The sequence below is a fragment of the Cydia amplana genome, chromosome Z, assembly GCF_948474715.1.
Source record: "Cydia amplana chromosome Z, ilCydAmpl1.1, whole genome shotgun sequence".
In the NCBI taxonomy this organism is placed as follows: Eukaryota; Metazoa; Arthropoda; class Insecta; order Lepidoptera; family Tortricidae; genus Cydia; species Cydia amplana.
The window spans coordinates 12,929,934-12,948,372 of NC_086096.1; the positions used below are offsets into that span (position 1 = coordinate 12,929,934).

At 38.3% G+C, this 18,439-nt stretch overlaps 2 protein-coding genes across 2 annotated transcripts; one reads left to right on the forward strand and one right to left on the reverse strand.

Moving 5' to 3' along the window:
• Positions 1–4,724: 4,724 nt before the first annotated feature.
• Positions 4,725–8,274, forward strand: LOC134661606 (palmitoyltransferase ZDHHC16). The gene is made up of 5 exons (XM_063517746.1): positions 4,725–4,788; positions 5,033–5,180; positions 5,585–5,776; positions 6,791–7,046; positions 7,493–8,274. Exons 1-5 carry the CDS (start codon positions 4,736–4,738, stop codon positions 7,993–7,995), a joined length of 1,152 nt encoding a protein of 383 aa, XP_063373816.1. The 5' UTR covers positions 4,725–4,735; the 3' UTR covers positions 7,996–8,274.
• A 3,552-nt stretch (positions 8,275–11,826) lies between these two features.
• On the reverse strand, positions 11,827–16,792 carry LOC134661203 (pancreas transcription factor 1 subunit alpha). The gene is made up of 6 exons (XM_063517172.1): positions 16,370–16,792; positions 14,862–15,034; positions 14,208–14,328; positions 12,794–12,914; positions 12,193–12,283; positions 11,827–11,945 (listed from the first exon to the last, which is right to left on the reverse strand). Exons 1-6 carry the CDS (start codon positions 16,420–16,422, stop codon positions 11,827–11,829), a joined length of 678 nt encoding a protein of 225 aa, XP_063373242.1. The 5' UTR covers positions 16,423–16,792.
• Positions 16,793–18,439: the final 1,647 nt, after the last annotated feature.

The following is an 18,439-nucleotide window of genomic DNA, read 5'->3' on the forward strand; positions in this document are numbered from 1 at the left end:
TACACCCTCTTTCGATTCAAGAAAAGGAGACAGAAGATATCCAGGAAAATGAAACAAAACGTGTGAGAGAATTTAGAGTGGGAGAGACAGTCTGTTTCAGGAACTATAGAGCTGGGCCGAGATGGTTAGAAGGGACAATAGTCAAAAGGATTGGAGTGTTAAGATATAAAATTATTTATTAGACATGTCAACCAAATGCTTGGTTTTACTAGAAGTGGCACAGAAGAAGAACCACAAGCGGAAATCAAGGCAAGTAATAATAAAGAAGTTCAACAAGGGGAAGAAGAAAGAGAAGATGAGGGTTTTGGCACATTAAGAATCCCTCCACCAAGTCAGTGGGCAGAGATGATTGGTGTTAAAGGTCCAGAAGAGTGTGTAGTACTGGATTCGGATGATACAGTGCCTAGAAATGAACTGAACAGTAATAAACGACCCCGGTCAAGTGAAAGCCCACCGTCCAGCAGACCATCCTTGAAAAAGATAGCTCTTCAAGAATATGGTAGTACAGACATTGAGTCTGATAGTGGAGATGATGAACATTATAGTGCAGATAGCCAATAGTTAGGTAGTTACTAAATAATAACAAAGACTATGAAAGCATGTTAGGGTATTAGTGAACAATATATTTTAAGTGCATAAACAGTGTAGTGCAAAACTGACTTTAAATATTGAATTCGAAATATAGTGAAGTGTCATCTATCCAGAGGGAAAGGCATGTTATATATTGACATGTGTGGGTAGATAAGAAGATCTGCGGGTACCCCCAGTTCGGTTCTAGCCAGCAAGCCAGCACACGTACGTAACAATTTTCAAAAACCACATTCATTTCTTCGCCTATTTTGTTACTGGAGTAAAAGAAATAGATTGAGTATATATATCGGTAAAAACCTGGTTGCAATATTCGTGTTAAAGAGGCAGCTTTGATCTCAATGCTCAACAGATCTTTCTGTGGCTAATCTCGGAACATGTTTAGATTGTTTAGTGGTTAATTTAATGATTAGTACTCGTAGCATACTAACTAGGAGTTCAACAAAGCTGATGACTCGCTGTGATGATGATGTCGGTATCAAACGACATTTTAATTGTGAACCCTTTTCTATGACTTCATAACTGTCTCGTAAGTGTATTTTTCACGTTTTTACTATGTAATAAGTATTTCAGTAGATGACCTTGTTATTTCAGAACTGTATTTTATTTTACCTCTAATTAGGAATGAATGGGCATAGAGGTGCTCTTTTTTTTGTAGTTTTATGTCGCAATAATTAGAAACGTATGATGCAGTGTATTCCTATAAAATTGTAAAAGTTGTTTCCTGAATAAGCATTCTTATAGGATATACTTACCAAGTAATAGATGGTCATGGTCGTACATAAAGGAGTACTAAAATAATTCATATTCCTTAAATACCATATTTATTTAACGGAGTCCTCAGTGACACAAGAACAAGATTATCTTCATCAGTATTTTTAGTATTCTGAAATTATCAGAATGCTAAAAATGCTGTATGCTATTTATTGATGGTTGATTTCACTTATGGTAGTAATTGGATCCTAAAGGGTGTATTAGACGGCGCGCGAACTCGCATGCGATTTTAGTTACATTGCGGAGTGTTGGTTACGTCCAATTCAAGAGACCGATCAAAACCCGCAATGTAATGAAACTCGCATGCGAGTTCTCGTATCGTCTAAACGAGCCCTAAGAATAGTTTGTTCATATTTTATAGTTAGCTACCCTCTGAAGCACAGATTTAACCCATTGCATTTTTCAATCTAATTGGATGTTTAGTTATAATCACCCTTTTTTATTGAAAATTTGTAAGCACTGTCTTTGGTGAATAATTATGTAAGTTTCGATTACATGAAAATTTAAAGCAACATCAACAGTTGGGCACATGCACTCAGGTCTCTCATTATACGCCTAGCTGTGTGTGGTCGGTCCTTAACCTATTCATTAAGTGGTATCCAGATGAGACAATTTTTCGCCAATCTGATGAAATTCTCCGATCGAATCAGCAGGTGCGGACACATAAATGCCAATTTTCATAGTAATTATGTATGGAATGAATTTTCCTGATCAAATCAACTGATTTGATCAGTCATGTCTGGATACCACTTTAACGCGACAGTAAATAAGGAGTACTTTTATGTAACTTTTTATTAATACAATACCTAATACATTTTCGAAGAGCTTTTTGACCAGACCTACTTATGCCTACCAAGCCTTTCTGCATTACTCTGCAAGAGAATTTCACACTCTACAAGTCTACAGTGTGATACTGATAACCTCTGGGATTATTTTAATTAGGTACACCCTTCTCTTGGACTTGGATGATTTGGTACGGATAGCTACGTATAAATTTTCTATGGGACGATATCTCTTCGCGCGTACATTTTTCAAATTTGCTGCCTTTTTCTACTGTCAAGATCTGGTTGACCAAGTATAGCTCTTGTGCAAAAGCTCCTAGAGATGTTAGCAGTCACGATTTCAGTTGTGATATCTAAAAATAATTATTTTATTTATTAAAATAATATGCATGTTCTGAAGAGTGGCTTTTATTTCCTGCGGCGGTAACGGTTCGGTCACACATGCGTATCCGCGCGCCGTGCCGGTGTGCACACGAGACATCACAACCTATAATGTGCATAGCGCTGTCTCGCTCTCACAGCGGATCCGCGTCAGTGTGGCCGAAACCTAACCTGCCTCCTGCTTAGGGGCTCGAGCCAAAAAAGCATTTGAGTCCCTCTATTAAAAAATTTAGGGTCCCTACCTAAACCCAGGGTAGGTAGGGATGTTGCGGATGCCGATTTTTTGACATCCGCGGCACAGATTATATAATAGTTCTTACGAACAGATACTTCTCTCTCAAAGAAAACACAAATACCTACCGTTTTGATACCTACACAAAAATACAATGGAGTGGCCTTCAGCGCGCCGCTCCCCGCACCGCGCGCACCGGTAGAATGCTAGGGTTGCCGACGCGACGCTTAAAAATTTTAATACGTGTGACTGTGAAGACCGGCCGGTCTCTAATTCGATTGATCAAACTAACATTAGAACTTGCCATAAAGTATATAACAGCATAGCGTTAAATAACTACACAAGTTAAGTTGCAATAATTTATAATATTCCGTTCATGCGTTTTTTTTTTCTCTATGGCGTTAGGTTAGTGTTTGCGAAATACTCATTTTAAAAGGTCATATGTCCCTGCAATGACCGCAGTGTTTACGCCGTTTTATAAACCACGCAATGAATACAGCAAGAATTAGTTTTAAAACTTCGTCTAATTTAAAACCAGATATAGATTAATGTTACACAATAAAGAAAAATAATAGAGAACCCATTATTACAGGTAATTCATTATAAAATAACCAGAGCATAAATGAGTACTGTTTACCTATTTTCCGGTGTACAATTAAGATCTTACATGATCTAAGATCTTAAATAAAATGATCATTTACCAAGTTAGCTACCTATTTCAAATAGATATCTAACTATAGGTACATGTGTCGTAATAAACACTACACGTTTAATTACAGTAATTCAATATTCTACCATAAAAAACATCAAATATTACATTTTAGTAATTTTTATTTCAAAAAACCGGCGAAGTGCGAGTCGGATTCGCGTTCCAAGGGTTCCGTACATTAAGTCCCACTCACGCTTGACTACTCATTTCTAATAGGTTTTTTTGGTTAATGACTAAATTACCTAGCAGTCTAGCACTTACGCCGATGCTAAGACGTTCCTGTACCGACCTGTTCCACATCCGCATCCGCATTAAATCCGCATCGATTTTATGCGGATGTTGAAAATAATGCGGAAGTTCCGCGGTTGCGGATGCGGATATTCGCAACATCCCTGGTAGGGACGGAACCGAAATTCTAGATCCGCCACTGGCTGGTCCTGAAATAAAAGTGGTAACACATTATCGCACCGCACTGTGACCTTGGAGCGTTTCTCGCTCTCACTTAAAGTGGTAACACACTATCGCACCGCACCGCGACCTTGGTGCGTCGCACCCATAAATGAGAGCGAGAAAGAAATATCTGTTTCTCGCTCTCACTTATGGTTGCGATAGTGTGTTATCACTTTAATAGGGTATAATAAGTACCGCACCGCACCATGGCAAAGAGTAAGCCGTATCCAGCTGGGCAAATCGACCGATTTGATCAGGAAAATAATTGGCGCCAATCGCATCTAGCGTCCACACGTGCACCATTTAATCACCAATTTTAAAACCCCGGTTTCTATAGCTGGTCAAGCAAATCTTGTCAGTAAAAAACAGATTCCTCTTTCTCGCTCTCACTTATGGGTGCGACGCACCAAGGTTGCGGTGCGGTGCGATAGTGTGAAACGAGCCTAAAGCCAAAACGGCGATGTGTGTTGTTGGCATTATAAACTTGGCTAAAAACCAAGCACCCAAGTTCCATCAAGTTTGTTTGACAGTGACACTGTGACACTGAAATTAGCAAACGTCAAACATTCTCACATAACACTGCGGTTTTGCGGCGAGTATAAATATAATAAATTAATAACGTTTTCCTCAGGGAAAAATACAATAAAACCTTACTATGATTGCGTCTGACAGTACCATGAATTCTAAGCCAGTGCTATAATAAATATTGTCATAAAAAGGTAAGAAGATGAAGTTTTTCTTACTCTCAAGTACCCACCTAACTTTTTTAGGTATTAACTTCATATGCGATATTGTATGTTTTAGTTTCTTGTTCAAATTATGGCAGTCATTAAATGGAGGCTGAAGTGGCGAGAAATCATCCCAAAAATAAGGTACATTTTTATCTATCTATCTGTTTTTCTTCTAATCATGGATATTGATCGTACCTATCGTACATCTTTAAATTCATCTTCCTGTGTTTAGGATCTCTAAACAGGAAATAAAGATTTGATATGTGTCTACAATTAAAGTTTCCTCCTCATATCACCTCAGCATTATTAACTTGTATTTGATACTTAGTTCAATGTACCTAATGTATCTAGTAACATATAGTAAAAATTCTTTTGTATATTACAGGGATTATACAGCGTGGAAGTACAACCAACTCGCGCTGACAGCTCGCGCCCTCACTTATAATGAACACATGAGTCAAAGTTATGCTGTAGATTTTTTATTAGAACCAATCTTTTGGTTTGTTGACAATTTTGCTAGTTATTTGGGAAGGGTGAGTACTACTTTTCTGGTTTTAGTTGCATAAATTTATAAATATAATAGTGCAGGTGTTCCCAAAATGTGGACTGCGGCACCATTGTATGCCATAGACTAGAGAGGGGTACCGTGAGGCAATTCTCCTCACCATGTTACCTATCTATTTCGAATTTGCTAGCTAGGTTATTAGGGCGCCACTGCCGAAATATTAAATTTGTAACAATTGTAAGTGTGCCACAGACTGAAAAAGATTGGGAAGGCCTGATATACTTAGTGTAACAACTATCAATTGTTTTTTAAAACCTAAAACATTTTTTCTGTTCATGCTATTGTATTTCTGTGCTGTCCAGATTCAATAATATTAAGTGCCGCTAAGCTGGTCATTTTATTAAATAATAATATAGATAATGTTTGTTCCAGGTGTTTGTGTTCTGTGTAACAGTATTGACCACTGCTGTTGTGGCCATAGCATACTGGGTTGGGCTTCCATACTGGTGGCAAAGAAGTCCATACACTACTGTGTTCCTGGTCATCTTTGGCAACTGGCTTTTGCTCAATATTATTTTCCATTACTATATGGGTGTGGCTACTTCCCCAGGATATCCTCCTCATGTAAGTGGAACTGTTAAATTTAACAGGAGTTTTAAGACGCAGTTAACTTGAATGGCTGGACATTAACTATTAGCTTTACTTTGATTTACTCTTCTAATTGGTTTATGACAAGATAACAATCCATACAAATAGGCAATGTAGCAGGGTGCAATATCATGGTCAAAAAACGCAAATCAAAATATAATTTATAAAATAATTTTGTGTTCCCTAGTTTAATGTCCTGGCTGTCCTAGGCTAGATTACTAATCTGTGACCATCAAAAATATATTACCCATATTGCTTGGCATATTTACTTTTTTGTTGCAAGTTGCAATACTGGTTGCAATACTATAACCCAATCACCATGCCATCAATTTTAATTACAAGTACCTAGTTTCGTTTTGTCTTAGTGACATGTCTTTATTAAAATAATAATAACCAGACATAGGAATCCGTGGGGCAAATTTTCTTGACAGGTAGGGACTTCCTAAATCGATAAACTCAATTATCGATGCTCGTTCTATATACTAGTGATCACTCAAAGGTTTGCTTGTAAAAATATGTTTTTATTAAAAGTGTAAAAATCAAATAAAATAATAACTCAATTCGCTTTGATTGATAATCAATCAATAAAGAGGTTGAGATAATATTGACTATTTCATAGTGCAATAAGTATTACGCCCTACCTTTATATAACCTAGCGATTATTTAAAATATGCTATGTGTGAATTTCATCTTGTCTTCAAAACAATACTTACAAAAACACACAATGTTGGGGGCGATTACTAGTATACAGAACGAGCATCGATAATTGAGTTTATCGATATAGGAAGTCCCTACCTGTCAAGAAAATTTGCCCCACGGATTCCTATGTCTGATAATAACATACAACATGAGTATGTGGTATCTAATTTGTACCTCATAGTCCTATAAGGAATTAGATTACCATAATATTGTTTGACGAGAATGCTTCAGGATCAGGAAAGAGATCTATTATGTTTCTATCTGATAATGACTCAATGCATTTAATTACAGGGTTCAATGATAGCGGAAGCTGCTAGCATCTGCAAGAAATGTATATCTCCGAAGCCTCCCCGGACGCACCACTGCTCCGTGTGCGACCGCTGCGTGCTGGCCATGGACCACCACTGTCCGTGGCTCAACAACTGCGTGGGCTACTACAACGCGCGCCACTTCTACCTGTACATGGCGTACATGGTGGCGGGCGTCGCGTTCGTCATCATCGCCGGGATTGATATAGGATATCAAGTCATATGGGTGAATGACACTGGTAGGTTTCCTAGTTCTGTGAGCACTGTTTTTGTAGAAATATTTTATTATTTATTTATTCATAAACCGTTGCTAATCGTTAGGTCCTACCCATCATTTTGACATTTCTGCAGACAAAATTTCATAGTTTTGTAAGAGGTTGCTAAGTTTTATGACTAAGGGGGATAGTCATCCCTAAACTTTCGTTTCAATTATCTTCTGTAATAGAAAAAGTAGGTATAATTTATGTAGGCTGATAATGCAGACCATAAATTGAGGAGTGTCTTTTCAAAAGGGTTTATTTTTTCTGGGAATCTATTTCTAAATTGGACCTTAAGTTTTCTTGAGCAAGGTTCTCTCTAGAAGTACCGCTAAGAAAAAAATAAACCCTTTTGAAAAGACACTCCTCAATTATAATTATAATAGTAAATAATATGTCTAATACTCGAAACATCTTTCACTTTACAGGTGGAATCATTCCACACAATGACCCTGATCTGATCGGGCACCCAGTCCGCATGAACCAGAGCGGAGTGTTGGTCCCAGTGAAGGTTATAGTCGAGTACGACTCCATCAACTCGCCGCGCGAGCACGAGCTGCCGGTGCCGCCCATCACCGAGACGCAGCGCATCGCCGCACACCCCTGGAAGCGGAAAGCTGTCGTATTCATGGCCTTTACCTGTGTGTCTGTATTATTCGCTCTAGGAACATTAACTATTATGCACGGAAAGAACGTGGGGAGGGGGGAAACCAGCGTGGAAGCTCATATTAACGCGTCCCTAAGAAAAACGCAGGGCGACTCTTTTAGGAACCCTTACGATTTTGGGCGGAGGAAGAATTGGAAGTTGTTCCTCGGGCTGACGCAGGGCAGGACGTTCGCGCGCCACGTGCTGCTGCCGTCCCGGCACGCGCCCGCGGGCTCGGGGCTCACGTGGCACACGGTTCACGATACGGCAGAAGACTGGCCGTGAAAGGCTTTAATGTGCACTTATTCCTCATTCAGTCTGAACTAGAGTAAATGTCGCTCGATATTTCAAAAACTTTCCTCAAACTCCAATACGAAACCAACAGGAGGTATTTATTTACTTCGCATAATATATTTAGTTGTAAAATTGTGCTTCCCACTTCATTTGTTTAATGCAACGGAAGATCTAAAAGAGAACTAAAATTATGTTGGTATTGGTACAGGTTAATTCAGGAGAGTAACCGATTGCGATATCCCATAAAGTACATAAATATTGCAAAGTTACAGTAGGTATTAGTGCCCAGTTGTTGTGAATAAATCTGTAGTTTAGGGATTCAGACTGTTACTCGGATCGAGGAACTGACATATGTATGATATTTTAAGGTATAGGTAAAAATAACACAGTTCTGAGTTTTATACATATGTAGGTGGTTAGATCTGTAATAAATAAAATATTTCAAATAATAAATACTGGTTGTACCATCGCCGATCATTGTAAGTAAGTTGATCATTGTAAACCTTACTGTGACAAATAAAATAAGATCAATAATTTACAGGTCTTTGTACGAAAGCTGGCACGAATGGAATGAACGAAACTTTCATTGTATGAGTGACACATGTATCGGTATACAGAGTCAACCCGCCATTTAATTGGTTAATGTCATACACACATAGATATTTTCATTCACTCATTCGTTCCATTCGTGCCAGCTCGTGTGAATTGACCTGTACCTGACCTGAGGGGCTACCGCGAAAACCGAAATTCGCAAATTGCAGGTAACTTTCTCTTTTACTCCAATGAAGGCATAGAGTGCGCGAATTTTCGCGGTAGACCCCCTGTACAAAGAAAGATGTTGTATGCTGTTTTTACAAAATATAATTTTATTATTTGTTGCAGATTTACTGCAGTTAGTCTTGTAAGTAATTATTCATTATTTATTTCTGATGTGCGTTAATTTTTATACGTAGATATTTTTAACTTTTTTTTTAGTACATGCGTGAATAAATCATGACATTCATGACGGATTATTACTTTACGGTATTTGAACAATCCTAAAACGAAACAAACGAGGTAACTATCTTATACCTCGCATTTAAGCATTAAAAAAAGAGTAAATACTTACCTAAATACAATCTTTATTTCGCGTCTTTTTATTGAAAAAAATAGTAACATATTATTATTTACTATAATAACTTATTTTTCAAGTGTTTTTCAATAAAAGGACACATCAAGATTGCTTACCCTTTTTCTAATGCTGAAAAAACGAAGTTATGTATAAATAGATGTTTGGCCTAGTTCTGGCAACTGATGTTTTTAATTAGTTAAAGACTCACATTCATCTATTCCTTTATAAGCTTCCATAGTATTGTATTTTATTAAATATTGTACATTTACAAGTATGGTAATTTATAGTGGTACCTAAGCAGAAGTAAGTGCGAGTTTGACTTGCACACCGGCGGTACTACGACACGATACTCATTTGTACCTAATGTATTAAGTAATATGTAATATGTTTTAATTATTTTCAACATAAGGACATGAATACAGATAACATCCAGAAAAGCGCGTTTTTCTATGACGATTCCTGTTATTTTTATTTATTACTTTACTATATTTTTAGGAAATGCTTGTCTCTAAACTTAAATAGTTACAATATCACTTAGGTACCGCCCACAAAATTGGTTTCTACCCACGACAAGCAGACAAAAGTTTTCCGTTATTCTTTTTGAGGAATGGAACCCTAAAAAGTCTCAATAGAGCTCAAGAAACGTTTTGTCTGTCTTTGGGGCGGGGCCTCGGCTGTAAATAAACAGTGAGTCAATAATGAAAACTTTTTGCAATAGCGATGTTGTCTACCTTAAGGATTGTGGGTTCGTAAGTTACGAACAACACCCACATTTCCCTGCCCGCGACTTGATTTGCGGGTCTATTTATAAGTAAATATACCATTTCCATAGTAAATTCCCGTACTGCAGTAGGTTAATCTCTTATATATTTATTTATAAAGCTATAATAGAATGTTTCCCCGCATTCGCCATTTTTTTTTATGTATTATTACTTATTTACCTACTTTGGTAACCTACTTGTTATTTATTATTATATCGGCCTGTTGAAATAAAACAACACTATAAATCTAAGGTACCTATATAATTTTATAATATTTACATATAAACTTACCGTGTTTACATTCACACATCTAATTAATATAATTTACTATAATAAATTAATATTGCACTGTTTACATGTAGGTTCCATTCCGAATGTAATTATTACATTTGTTTACCGTGTAAAAGGTTTATGCAGTTAGGTACATTTAACGATTTGACTATTGAGACAGGTTGATCCTGATCAATTGATCATATATTCATATAATGACATGAGGCATCGCATATACCTAAATCATATAATACATACATATAAGTCATGTAAATACAAGGTTCGAACTTAACTCAAATTCGTTGAATGTACCTGCCCAGTAGCCGTACCACGAGTTGACACTTGGCGTTTATGTACGTTGAGCCGTGCAGAGGCCCGTTTCTCAAAAGCTTGTAACTTGTAATACAAGCGGATGTATCTTTTTGACAGCTTTTGTTAGAAAGGGACTTCCACTTGTATTACATGTTACAAGCTTTTGAGAAACGGGCCCCTGGTATTCCCCGTTAAAAATGATAGTTGTCAACTTGGCCCGTATTTCAAACATTAATTATTTATGTACACCTACACCTACATCTTAATTCTAAAATTATATCTAGGTAGGTACTTTACAAAATACTACAAATGTACAAAAATGCGTGTAGGTATTGAAATTTATCCAACAAAAACCAAATTAAATATTGCTTAGTTCCATAAAGCATACGTGGTTACTCTTACTAATGTCCAACATCACAAACAATGTTATTATTTTTGATATTACATAAATACATATGCATAAAAAAATAACAATAACCTAACCGATTTTATGGTTTAGGTATTAGTCTTTTGGTAGGTTAATAAATAAACAATAACACTACAATCTCACTTTCACTGAAATGTTGACCGTTTTCGAGTGGTAAGTGTAAGTACATAGATATGCAACTTATGCAAGGTATAAGTAGGCAGTTATACCTACCATGTTTCACGTCATTCTTGTCCAAAATAACACATGTATTAAGGCGTATTTTAAACTGTAGCTCCTAGCTGTGCAAAAACGTTCACGTAAAATAACAAAAATACTTTCAAATCTTTAGAAAATTTTATAAAAGGTCATTATATAGGTACGCTTTTATAAACAGTGCACGCGACTTTGAAATTTAAAGTAAGTAAGCAGAGCTAATTACAGTAATTTCTGGTGTAATTTAAGAATTTCATCTTAATCCATTTATGCTAGATTGCACTCGTGACTAGAAGTGACTTAATCTAAAGACGTGATTCTCATTATTCTGTTGTGTATGGAACGATTTTGCAAATAGTTTTAGGGTGCGTCTAAATAGTCTAATTGAATTGAAGCTTCACTTCTCATTTTGCTTATTGTGTAAACACTTGCCATTTGACTGATTATTGCCCTTAAATTGCCTTAAATTTAGATGGTTTAAGACCTTGCATTCGATTTTCATTACATTGCGGTATTTGGTCGATCGACCGAATTCATTGTACCTACTCTGTAGTTAGCAATGTACCGAATATTGCATGAAAGTTCTTGAACCGCCTAAATAGGGTTTTACAGACTCTTAGGGTTCCACCCCCATCACACTTTGAGAATAGCACTGTTGCACTACACAACACCTTAGGTAGAGTCATCTTTGTTGATTCGACAATAAAATATATCATATGTTCTCTAAGATATATCATTGGGAAGCTTTAGTTATGTGAATACGGCAGATTGTCCGAGCCCAGAGCAAGCGACGTCAGTACGCTGCGGCGCTGCGGATTAACGCCCAGGTTCTCCCAGTTGATCCACGACAGCCGGGCCGTCAGGTCTGAACACAAACAAAAATATATTATGTACGATATATCATTTGATATTTACCGGTCGCTTTTCGGTGAAAGAAATATCGCGAGGAAATCGGACTAATCCCAATACTCGTAAGGTCATCAAAACTAGTGGCTACACCTATTCCTGGGATTTGGGAATAGTTGGCTAGGCATTTATAATATCTCCAAAACATTATCCTAGCCTAGTTAAAGCAATTTGAAACAAAAAGTCCCTGAGAAATTAAAACATACCACTTGTATTCCAATGTGCTCTGTCTGCTTTGATTTCCCCTCTCAAGCACTTCTCCACGTATGTCAATGGATCATAATCAGCGTCCAAGACCTAAAATAAAACATGATAATTAATAATTAAATAGTAATTACACAATACCTACTACAGATGTGATTGAATTTAAGTTTTTAGGCGTAAGTATAGGTACAATTTAACTCAATATTGATAGGTGATAAATCTTTTTGTTTTTTTTTTCTGGTGCAGGGCTTTCTCCACTTGATTAAGACCATTTTTTTCTGCTCACGTCAAATTATATTATAACTAAAATCAAAATCGCTGGTGCTATAATAAGCACGCTACTTGAATTTTCCAATATTTTCACACCCCTCTTCGACCACCCTTAAGTACGTATGCTACGAATTACGGCGTACCGCTACGAGCGTCGCTAAAAATAGCTGTACGTAAGGTTAGGTGGAGAAACTAGGTAGGTACCTATGGGGCAAGTGAAACACTTGTAGGGTAAATAAACAGTTAGAGATGTAGAGGTACAGTCAGCTACAGAGATACCTGACCCCCCTGATTACGAGCCGTTGAGAAAAGAAAGATGTTTGTAAGACTGACCTCCCTGAGTAGAGCGATGTAGGCGATGGCGAGGCGCAGCGTGTCAATTTTGCTGAGCCGCTTCTCGTAGGGAAACGTCGGCACGTGCACGCGCAGCTCGTCGAACGCCGAGTTTATACTGCTAAAGACACAACGTCACACGCACATTTTAGCAACATTCACATTTCAGACACTGACATGTCACAAGTACACCTACATTACTAGTACTGAGTAGTAGTAGTATTATGAGGCCGGGAAATTGGGACTTTATTAATGAATGGGTCGATAAACCCGGCGGGTATAAAGGCCCTGTCAGTTTTACTCGGAATTCAAAAATCGTTTATCACTGTGACTTTTAACCCTATGTACATGTAACTTTAAATTGCGGAGATAGTTTGAATGGACCTTTTTATCCGCAGAATTTTTGGCCGGGTCTAGATCGCGCTCGGATGTCCAAATACGTGAATACGGCAGACGCTCATGTTATATCGGCTCATGTTATCTATCTAATACCTTTAAACGAGCAATTCTTGTTTATTTATATATTTATTTATTTATTTATATATATATTTCGGGGATCTCGGAAACAGCTCTAACAATTTCGATGAAATTTGCTATATGGGGGTTTTCGGGGGCGAAAAATCGATCTAGCTAGGTCTCATCTCTAGGAAAACGCGCATATCCGAGTTATTATTCCGAGCGAAGCTCGGTCACCCAGATATTGTTATATTATATCGGCACAGAAATGCTACAGTAGCGATATAACAAACAGAAATAAAAAGACGTAAACACACTGCTTTAATGTTCATCTTTAGAAGGTTACTTCACTCAGTTTTAGTTCCTACGAATCAAGGCTGTTTATAAACACATTATTTTAATACTTTCCGAACATAACAATCGAATCAAATATCGAATTAGAGAGTACCCGTATTATACTGGATGAAATAGATAAGCTTTAAAGTCGTGTGAAAATGTGACTGCGTCATCAGAATCAGAACTATAAAATCTTCCATGAAATCGATAGATTATTAACGAGATAATTCCAGTTTAGTTAAAGTAGGATAAATCGCCTATCTGGCTACCTTCCATTAACTGGACACCGAAAACATTTTGTTTAATATTCACACAATCCAAGTAAATTTTCAGAACGAATGTTATCGGGTTTATTTGTATTGTGAGAATACGAGTAAATAAATACAATTCTTATTTTAGCCATTTTAGTATAGACCATTTAGCCTACCTGGGTGCTTAGCCAACGTGCCTATCGTAACGCTCCGTCATCTCTCTCTATCAACCTTCCTTGACTACTATCTCTTGCGACACTGACGGTTGCATTTCGTTCGCTACGGAGCGTAAGCGATTGGGATGTTGATTACGCACCCTAGTACCTATAAATGTTAAAGCATGAAAACAAAATACGCAAATAAAAGGGTACCCATTGGGGCCGGACCTCAGCATCCGTCGGCGCTCGCGGACGTTGGCGGCGGCGCGCTGCACGCGGTACGGCGAGCCGCCGCACTGGTACTCGGGCTCGGCAGACGCCTCCAGCAGGACTTCTACCAGACAACACTCTTATTTACCTGGTGTAATGTGTACAGTTACATGCTATGGTTCAAATTAATAGAGAGTCAGCATTTCTGATTTATAAATTGACAGGATAATAAAAGTTGAAGTTACGCTTTGTGCTATCGAAATAATGCGCTCAGCAGCTTTTATTTGCTAACGGCTTTTATTACTGTTAGTGTAGTTACTGACTGGTAGCTGCGGTCATGACTTCACAGTTTTTTAAAACCCTTTGAGTGCCGGGAACCCGCTCGGCGGGTTATCTGTTCGTAGTCGCTTTCCCAGAGGTAAGCGTATACAACGCGGGAAAACGCTGGGATCGGCTACGAGCATAGCGCTACGAAAACTTTAGCAGTGAATGTGTTAACAAAGTGTTAACGTATGTATTATGAAATGTAAAAAAACAACAGAAAATAGATTACAGATTAAGACACCTAATGTTGAAGAAAAAGGCGTTCATCTTCTCAATAGGTTTTTTTTGATGAGCATTTATCTTCAGGCACAGAGAGTCGGCAAGAGGACTCACCAGAGTGCAGCTGCCTGGTGTGCTGGTGCACGTAGGCGGCCAGCGGGAGCTGCAGGCGGCTGCGCGCCGCGGCGTACACGCACGACGGCAGCTCGGCGTTCAGCGGCGCCTCGTCGTCGGACCCGTCCGCGTATGAGAACTTCATGCCTGCGTACTCCACCCGCCGACTGTCGCTGAACAGTTTAACGTAAGTCAAAACAAATCCTGCCTTAAGGCCCCATACTAGCATCTTTGCACTATGGAAAAAGGCGCCGCTGCATAGTTGCACCAACGTTGCGTCGAGCAGCAGCCATAGAGTTGACTAGACGCTGACGCTCGGAAAACGTCTAGTGTGAGGAGGCCCTTAATGTACCTACTCGTGCACTTGCTAGTTGTTTTTTATGTTCCCGAAAGTTAAAGATACCTTGTCTCGTTGTGACTTACGAGTAGCTGTACATTGTTTGTTTCGCCATTTAAATAAACCATATATTTTAACTTGCTTTTAAATATTAAATTAAATTTTAAAATACGAAAGCTTATAATTATAACTTGCATTTTTTGTACAAATTAGGTTTCTAGCAAAAAAAAAATAACCTCCTCTTTTTAAATCGCATAGATGTCGCTTTTCACTTCTAAACAAATAGGTGCAAGTGCATAGGTAATATACTAAATACAGTACAGTTAAAGGAGTCGGTAGGTAACTTGCATCTCTTGCATCCCATTACAAGGAATATGCTTAAGTTATTAATGATCATATGCACGTTAATTATCATTTCAGCTGAAATGGTAATGCCGATTCCTTTAACTCAACTAAGCTGACATGAAAATAAAACGTTACGTTAATTAGGTATGTGACCAAAAACAACCTAATTGAACTAAACACGGACATTTAAAAAAAATCTTATCTGAGGGTTTCCCGATTTTCAGTCATTTCTCAAGCCAAATACCTATTTTGAAAAATAATGAAATTATATGAATACAGAACCTTTAATTATATATTATAAAATACGCGTGTGCGTTTATGGATCAGGTTAAAAATAAGACTAATGTGGTGTCGTATCAGGAACTCGAAACAATAACAGAGATTTAATGCCTTAATATCTGCAAAAACTTTATGTAAAATACTGTCACCAGCATTAACCACACATATGTAAAATTTCAAGTCATCATCATCGTCCTCGCGTTGTCCCGGCATTTTTGCCACGGCTCATGGGAGCCTGGGGTCCGCTTGGCAACTAATCCCAGTAATTGGCGTGGGCACTAGTTTTTACGAAAGCGGCTGCCACCTGACCTTCCAACCCAGAGGGTAAACTAGGCCCGTATTGGGATTAGTCCGGTTTCCTCACGATGTTTTCCTTCACCGAAAAGCGACTGGTAAATATCAAATGATATTTCGTACATAAATTCCGAAAAACTCATTGGTACGAGCCGGGGTTCGAACCCGCGACCTCCGGATTGCAAGTCGCACGCTCTTACCGCTAGGCCACCAGCGCTTCATGTAAAATTTCAAGTAAGAAATAAATTATTACCTTAAGGGCGGCGAAGTTGATGAATCTGCAATCTGCGTCCTGGCTCCTGACATACCTACTTTAACACAAAATGACAATGCCACTGGTAACGGACGAGAACACCTATGTTTCGGCGGCCAGCGTTAAACGGTATGAGCTTTTGCGAATAGACACAATTAATTTTATAGTACCAGGGGTGACCATCATATTTATCCGACAAACAAGGGGTAGCGAATCTGCTAAAAGCATATGAGGCCTTACTCCCGTGTGCAAAGTTTTATTTTTGGTTGGGATTCGAGGGGCGGCGCGCCGCCACCCCCGGGTGGGTGTTGCTGTCGAGGACAGAATGGGCGGGGTCTTTACCCACTGTGAAGCAGAGGGTTGTAGCTGATTTTCCATTTAGACTCTATATCTTGTTTTCCTGAACTTATCAGAATGAGGATAGTATTTAGTAATACTTATAAAGGTGTCCTAAAAATGACGCAAGATTTGAAATTGATGAAAAACACTTTTTTTTTCGTTATAATGTATTTGTATATAAAATCTTGAAATACATAAAATAGGGTTATTTGTGGAACGGGTCACTGTTTGGTGCGGATTTTGGGCTGGAGGCATTATTGGAGCATATTTTTTTCAAAATGAGGCCGGTCAAGCATAAGTTACTGTTAATGGAGCTCGATATCGCGACATGATAACAAGGTTTTTTCTAGCCGAATTCGAGGATATCGATGTGGAAGCCATGTGGTTTCAACAAGACGGGCCACTTGCCACACAGCCAGAGAAACGATGCAATTACTGCATGAAACATTTCCTAGTCGTGTGATCTCTCGGTTCGGTGATCAGAATTGGCCCCTTAGATCTTGCGATTTAACGCCTTTAGACTTCTTTTTATGGGGTTATTTAAGGTCTAAAGTCTATGCCAATAAGCCCACAACCACTCATGCTTTAAAAGAGGAAATTCGACGCTGCATTGGAGAAATTCAGCCGCATCTATGCAAAATGGTCATAGAAAATTTTGACAAAAGAGTGCGTACCTATGTGCCAGCAAAGCCTAGGAGGACATTTGCTTGACGTATTATTCCACAAATAACCCTATTTTATGTATTTCAATATTTTATATACCAATATATTATAACGAAAAAAAAATGTGTTTTTCATCAATTTCAAATCTTGCGTCCTTTTTGGGACATCCTTTACCTTCAATTAGTTTAAGTATTAATCGAGACTTCAAGAATTCCAAATCTTTCCTTAGTTCTATTGACTAAATTTTTAGATAATGCTAAGGGGGCGTATACGTATAAAATATCTAAACATAAGGTTGAACAGCCTTGTTACTGGCTGTACAGCAACCTGAGTCTCTCCGGAACACCGCTACCAAAACTATGACAGCTTTAGAAACTGGATACTTGGCCATGGTTCCTTGTCTCTGTGGTCTGGGGTCTCCTTGTCGTACTTTGCCACATTGCTAATTGTGATATAATAACCCATTTTAATACTGGTTGATTAACATATATACTGTTTGATTAATGATTTCTTGATATACCTACATAACATTCAGACAAATACACCGGTGATAAGTTCATACCGCGTGTGATACATTTTCTAAGGCGTGGTTCCGGAGAAAATCCAAATGGAAATTTTGCAAAATATGGTTACCTTCTTTTTTTCCATGGGTGAATATAAAATAGTGTGGGAGGGGTCCGTCAGATCGATTCTCAGCGTGCCCTCCCATTGGAGGGCGCAGGCGTGCTCCTGACAGTTCCCATAAACCACACTCCAGGAGCCTTCCACTTCAATGATGCAGATGTTTCTGTTAGAATAATGTACGCTACGGCGATAGATTGCCGATCTGGACTGTGTTTTGCACAAGCCGGTCTCTCCATAATGCATCTTATTATATATTTTAACCGCTCTTTAGGGTTCCGAAACTCAGAAGGAAAAACGGAACCCGTATAGCATCACTTAGTTGTCCGTCCGTTCGTCTATCTGACTGTCAAGACCCTTTATCTCGGGAACGCGTGGAGGTATCCAGTTGATATTAAAACCATATACTCAGGTCTACAGTCTCTTGAAGCTGAGAAGAAATCAAAC

Bases quoted from the DNA above. Each gene is read 5' to 3' on its own strand.
- LOC134661203 (XM_063517172.1), bottom strand. From the start codon at position 16,422: ATGTCAGGAGCCAGGACGCAGATTGCAGATTCATCAACTTCGCCGCCC. The intron at 14,329-14,861 runs GTGAGTCCTCTT...GTTGTCTGGTAG, and splicing joins CACCAGGCAGCTGCACTCTG to AAGTCCTGCTGGAGGCGTCT. The intron at 12,915-14,207 runs GTACCCTTTTAT...TTGTGTCTTTAG, and splicing joins CTGAGGTCCGGCCCCAATGG to CAGTATAAACTCGGCGTTCG.
- LOC134661606 (XM_063517746.1), top strand. From the start codon at position 4,736: ATGGCAGTCATTAAATGGAGGCTGAAGTGGCGAGAAATCATCCCAAAA. The intron at 5,777-6,790 runs GTAAGTGGAACT...ATTTAATTACAG, and splicing joins CCCCAGGATATCCTCCTCAT to GGTTCAATGATAGCGGAAGC. The intron at 7,047-7,492 runs GTAGGTTTCCTA...TTCACTTTACAG, and splicing joins CATATGGGTGAATGACACTG to GTGGAATCATTCCACACAAT.